General features: G+C 43.9%; 1 protein-coding gene across 6 annotated transcripts in view; it reads left to right on the top strand.

Moving 5' to 3' along the window:
• Positions 1-2,596: 2,596 nt before the first annotated feature.
• Positions 2,597-5,705, top strand: part of ecscr (endothelial cell surface expressed chemotaxis and apoptosis regulator) — a 69,690-nt gene continuing 66,581 nt past the window's right edge. For all 6 annotated transcript variants that reach the window (XM_038793474.1, XM_038793471.1, XM_038793473.1 and 3 more), the window contains exon 1: positions 2,597-2,769. In XM_038793474.1, the coding sequence (XP_038649402.1) occupies positions 2,712-2,769 (58 nt within the window). In that variant the 5' untranslated portion in view covers positions 2,597-2,711. The remainder of the gene's footprint in view (positions 2,770-5,705) is intronic.

Below are 5,705 nucleotides of genomic sequence, written 5' to 3'. Positions count from 1 at the left end.
ATAATCTTTATTGTCACAAGTAGGCTTACATTAACACTGCAATGTTACTGTGAAAAGCCCCTAATGGGGCAATTACAGTCTTATCACTGACTCCCTTACAAAGCTATTGTTACATGTTTACCCACTTCCAATTCTGATCTTATTAAGTAAACACAGGTCACTCTTTGAATGGATATTATGTTAAATTTGTTTATCAGCCTCCCAAACAGATGCTTCCATTATTTTACATTATAAAAATTAAAGCGCCCAAGCCAGATGTTATGCTCCGAAACAAATCAATCATGAAGTTAGACTTTTCATAACAGTCTCCCTCCTCTCTTTTGTGGTAGAGGAGGTGGCCCACAGTTGGCTGTTGGTGGGATCTTCCGGTCCGGATGGGGCTTTCCAGTCATTCCCGCCAGCAGGATCAGAAGATCCTGTCGGTGGGAACTGCTGGAAAATTCCACCCGATGTTTGTCTTTGAGGGAGAGACTAGAACTAAGGGACATTCTCCTATTTAAGAAGGAGTACAGCGCTAAAAACCTTTTTAAAAATGATCAAATTGTATTAGCACATAAATATCGCTATTCAATACTCTAAAGTTTATTACTATATGGTTCTTTTTTTCTTAAGGTTATTCTGTAATGGAATATACACAGTGACACTGGGAGATAGTTTATAAAAGGATATAATAGTATTAGGAAAATGGTTCGGTTCGTGTATTTTTAGAATTCTCTTCCCCAGAGTGTGGTGCAGGCAGGATTGATGAACATTTTAAGGTGGAGGTCGATAGATTAAGGGCAAACAAGGGAGTCAAAGGTTCTTGGGGGTAGGCAGAATGTGGAGTTGAGGCTATAATCCGAGCAGCCATGATCTTATTGAATAGTGGAGTATGTTCGAGGGGCCAAATGGCCTACTCTTGCGCCTAATTCAGATGTTCGTATGTTTGTCCACAAGCCAGCTAAATCTTGACAATATTACATTGTTACATCCATAGTTAGGAAGCATGATACAATTAAAATGTACAACTTTTCTTCTTGCAATGTCTTCTTTTGTTCCTCCTACGAATACAAAAATCCATGTTTCTGCTGGTGTTATTGTTATCCAACGATTCATGGTGCTTGCCAGTTTTTGGGGTGATGCAATATCTGCCCAGAAGCTGTTGGGTTGGCAGTGAGGTAACCATATAGAACATAGAACATAGAACAGTACAGCACAGAACAGGCCCTTCGGCCCTCAATGTTGTGCCGAGCCATGATCACCCTACTCAAACCTACGTATCCACCCTATACCCATAACCCAACAACCCCCCCCCCTTAACATTACTTTTATTAGGACACTACGGGCAATTTAGCATGGCCAATCCACCTAACCCGCACATCTTTGGACTGTGGGAGGAAACCGGAGCACCCGGAGGAAACCCACGCACACAGGGGGAGGACGTGCAGACTCCACACAGGCAGTGACCCAGCCGGGAATCGAACCTGGGACCCTGGAGCTGTGAAGCATTTATGCTAACCACCATGCTACCCTGCTCCCCTAAATATGACAGCCATCAATTTCCTCTGATGCTCCTTCTGGCAGTACAAAAATGATTTTTCTGATCTTTGAAGGCCTTTGCTTCTTGGCTGACAGGTTCTACTGAGTGGAGTGTCCATAGCGGCAATTTCGTCCGGTAGGCAGTAGAAAATGGCTTTGGTGTCCCAGCTATGTAATAGAGCCATGATTTGAATGTATTCATGAAGCTGGTGCCTGGGCTATTTAAGTAACACAAACCCCTGTTGAACCACCAGCGGGAGGATGGCTGCTGGGCGCACAAAATGAATAGGAAGTCTACTGTGTTTATTTTAATTCCTGTACCTCCTGCTTTCCACTCGGTGCATAAAGTTAATATCCGCACATTTTAAACCGGCATGGTAATACAGCATAGCAAAGTTTTGTGGTTCAAAAGACTCTGTGGCAGACACCTCATGAGCTGGCATCCTATAATTAGTTGTCAATTTTGGAATAAGTTCAAAAATGGATTGTGCATGTAATGTCTGCCAAGCCTCTGTTCTATGCAGCGCATTGTAACTGAAGGTTTGCTGGTTTTTGATCTGAACACAATGCAACGGAAAGCAGAAGTAAAGTAAGTGTATAAAGGGAGATGCTGACAAGTAGTGCTGAAAATGAGTGAAGAAATATTGGCGAGTATCTTGAGATAAGACTTTTCAGCAAGAGAAGGGATCAAAGGGAAAACAGCCACAACCAACAAATGATGGAAAGCAGTCATTTATAATTTACTTTCCTAACACAATTATATCCATTTCTAAACTATCTCTCAATGCCACTGTGTATATTCTATTACAGACAGATTTAAGAAAAAAACAATCACAAAATAATAAACTTTAGCATATCAAATGGTGATATCTATGCGCTAATATAATTTGATAATTTTAGAAAAGGTTTCTGAAGCTGCACTTCAACTAAAATACAAATGCTGCCAATCCATTGTGAATTTTTAGATCTACGATTCCCACACCCTGTGAATCAGAACAGAGCTTTATAAAAGCAAATGGTCAATGGAGTTCATTTCCATGTGATTTCATGCTACTTCCTCCCATTCTTTGAAAGGAAACACCAGAAATAATCAGTGCAGACCCATGCATTTGTGCATCTTTTCCATTTCCAAACTGAACCAAGGTCGGGAAAATACATTTCAGTCAATCGTTCTGCATAAAGGCAGCTGAAAAATGGCAACTTTTAAAGTCACTGTCTTCCTGTTTTTCATCTTGTTTCATGTTTTAAAAGGTAGGACTGTTTTATTCATAGCTTCTTTTGGTCCTGTTGTTTGTTTAAAAAAAAGAAAGAATTTCTAAAAGTGTTGAAAGTTAATTCGATGATACCCATTTTAACTAGCAATAAAACACCGTTTTTGTGCCTATCTACATATTTCAAAAAGTCCACAGACTACAGCTCGGTAACGTATTGATGGGGAACAATAGAAAATGTTCAACCTTCCCCATTTATTACTTTTTATACAGGCAAACCCCTGTTTAAAACATTTTCTATGTTTCTTACCTCTCAAACGTTTGTTAGAGAAAGGAAAAACTATTAGGTTTGTCCTGTCAAAAGTGTTTGTTAAAATGTAAGACTTTTCTTAAGTTCCCCTCAGCTATTTGTGATTTTCTGCTGTTGCTCTTACTTTCTTTGCAGTTTTATTCGGATACTTTCCATCACGGACTATAACTGTAACAGTATGCTATTGTTTCTGTATCTTGATGCTCTGAACAATACAGTTTCTTATTTTGTTACAAATCAGTGAATAACGTTATTGTGAATGGTGAATATTTTCCTGTGTATGTGCTTGAGTAAGCAATTTTTTACAAAACTCTTTTCTTCTTTCAACTTAGTTTTCATTTTTCTGTTTGTGAATTTGTGGCTATTAAGGTGTGGGATGAATAATCCTTCTTAGCTGCTTAACCATGAATCAACACCTTATTGTGGAAATTGTAAAGGGAACTGTCAATGGAAAATGACCTTTAAAGAGAAAGGAAAAAAGTCTCATCAATTATACCTTATCATATCCTTAGGACATCCTAAAGTGCTTTACATGCAATTAGTTATTTTTTGAAGGACGGTCACTTGTAGCCAATTTGTGTCCAGGAAGCTCCATAAATAGCAAATGAGATGAATAACCAGTTGCTACATTTTTATGGTCTCGACTGATGACCAGAGCATAGGGGAAACTCTCTGCCTTTCTTCAACTACCAGAAAGATATTTTATACTCACCAGATCAAAGTGATGGAGCGTCGGTTAAGAGCTCATCTGAATGATTTTGGCCAAGGTTTATTGGCTTCATCTCTCTGATCTCTCAGTAGATCTAGAGCAGACAGCCCAAAAATGTGCTACGCACGATCTCTAATCCTCATGTCCCATGGAGGGAAATTGCAGCAGCATTACATGTGCTTACCCACATGAAGTCAAATGACTTATTTACTGCTATTTGTACAGAGAGGTGCAGGTGTCCAGTGCAAACATGTGGTTGCAAGGAGCCTCAGTCCAAAAGAATAAAGGGGCCTGTGCAAGTCCTATCAGAGAATTGACAAATGTTGAGATTTAAAGATCTGAAAACCATTTTTACATAGGCCTCTAGTTCCTTGGGATTTGCCATTGCATGTTTCACTTCCCAAACTGGCATCATTGTCCGGCAGAGGCCAGTGAAACCCACTTCCTTTTCCTATTTGTTCTCAAGGTACAGTCAACACTGACAAGAGCGTTTATTGTCCATCCTCAGTTCCCCTCAAACCAAGTCACATTCACCTATCCCCTCTGTGCTCGCTGACCATACTGGCTCCTGACCTGACAACGTTTTGATTTTTAAGTTTAAAATCACTCCATGGCCTCACCCGTCCCTGTCTCTGCAATTTTCTCCAGCAGAAGAATCCTCCGAAATATTTGTTCTCCCCTAATTTCGGCCTCTTGATTATGCCTGATTTTAATAATTTCCCCATTGGTGATCATTTATTCAGTTACCTGGACTCTGGGCACGATTTAGCGGACTTGGGTTGAAGTCCACTGAACGGCACGTTTAGCAGGGTATTTCTGCTAGCAAGCTGAAGCAGGAAAGGTTCCTCTCAGATCGGGGTACCATTTGTATTGACTGCCCCACTCCCCCCCCCCCCTTTTCAAAGCCCCCCCCCCCATTTTGAATGCCCTCTTTGCCCCGACCATGGGAAGGCCTTCTGAATCCCCCCTCAACTCCCCTCACCCACCCTCTACCTGATAAGACACCCCCTCCCCCCCGGGCCTGATTGCTGGCAGTGCTAACCTGGAACCCTGGCAATACCACCTCTGGTGGTCGGGCGGGGGGAGGAGGGGTGCCTCCATCAGAACCCCATTTATGACTTCAAATGATATCAACCTTTCGGTCCAGTGATCTGCCTCCCCACCTCAGTCTTTCCCACAACACTCCGACTGTCCACTTTGCGTCCATTCCAGACCTTTCCTAGCTTCCCTGTCCTGGGACCCTTTAAACTTAGCTTGCCCTCTGCTCCTGGGAAACCCAGCCACCTGAGAAATTCAGGCCAAGAGAAATTTTTAATTTGCATATTTAACCTCCTGGTGATATTACTATTGCTAAATGCCGGAGGGCCCTTATAGCTGCTGCCAGAGTGAATTTAACACCATAGGAACGGTAAGAATTACACCATAGAGCTCGCTCGGTATTTGTGGGCAGCTTGTACGTGACAGAGGGCGAAATTCTCCGACCCCACGCAGGGTCGGAGAATCGGCCAGCAGCGGCGTTAATCCCGCTCCCGCAGGGTTTTTTATTCTCCAACCGGCCAAAAACCGGCGTTGTGCAAATCCCGCCGGCAGCCTCTGAAAACAGCTGGCGCCGGCGGGATTTCATTATATTTTTCTATCAACAAATCTCCGGCCCGGATGGGCCGAAGTCCCGCTGACGTGGCCACGGGTCACGTCGGCGAAAAACAGAGTAGCTTTAAAACGGCGTCAACCATTGATGATGGTTGACGTCGTTCAGTGTCCGAGGGCGAGTGGGGGGGGGGGGGCGAGTGGGGGGGGGGGGGGCGAGTGGGGGAGCGAGTGGGGGGGGGGGAGTGGGGGGGGCGAGTGGGGGGGGGTGAGTGGGGGGGGGTGAGTGGGGGGGGGTGAGTGGGGGGGGCGAGTGGGGGGGGGCGAGTGGGGGGGGGGCGAGTGGGGGGGGGGGCGAGTGGGGGGGGAG

The sequence above is a fragment of the Scyliorhinus canicula genome, chromosome 4, assembly GCF_902713615.1.
Source record: "Scyliorhinus canicula chromosome 4, sScyCan1.1, whole genome shotgun sequence".
Lineage (NCBI taxonomy): Eukaryota > Metazoa > Chordata > Chondrichthyes > Carcharhiniformes > Scyliorhinidae > Scyliorhinus > Scyliorhinus canicula.
This window is presented reverse-complemented; position numbering and strand designations above follow the sequence as displayed.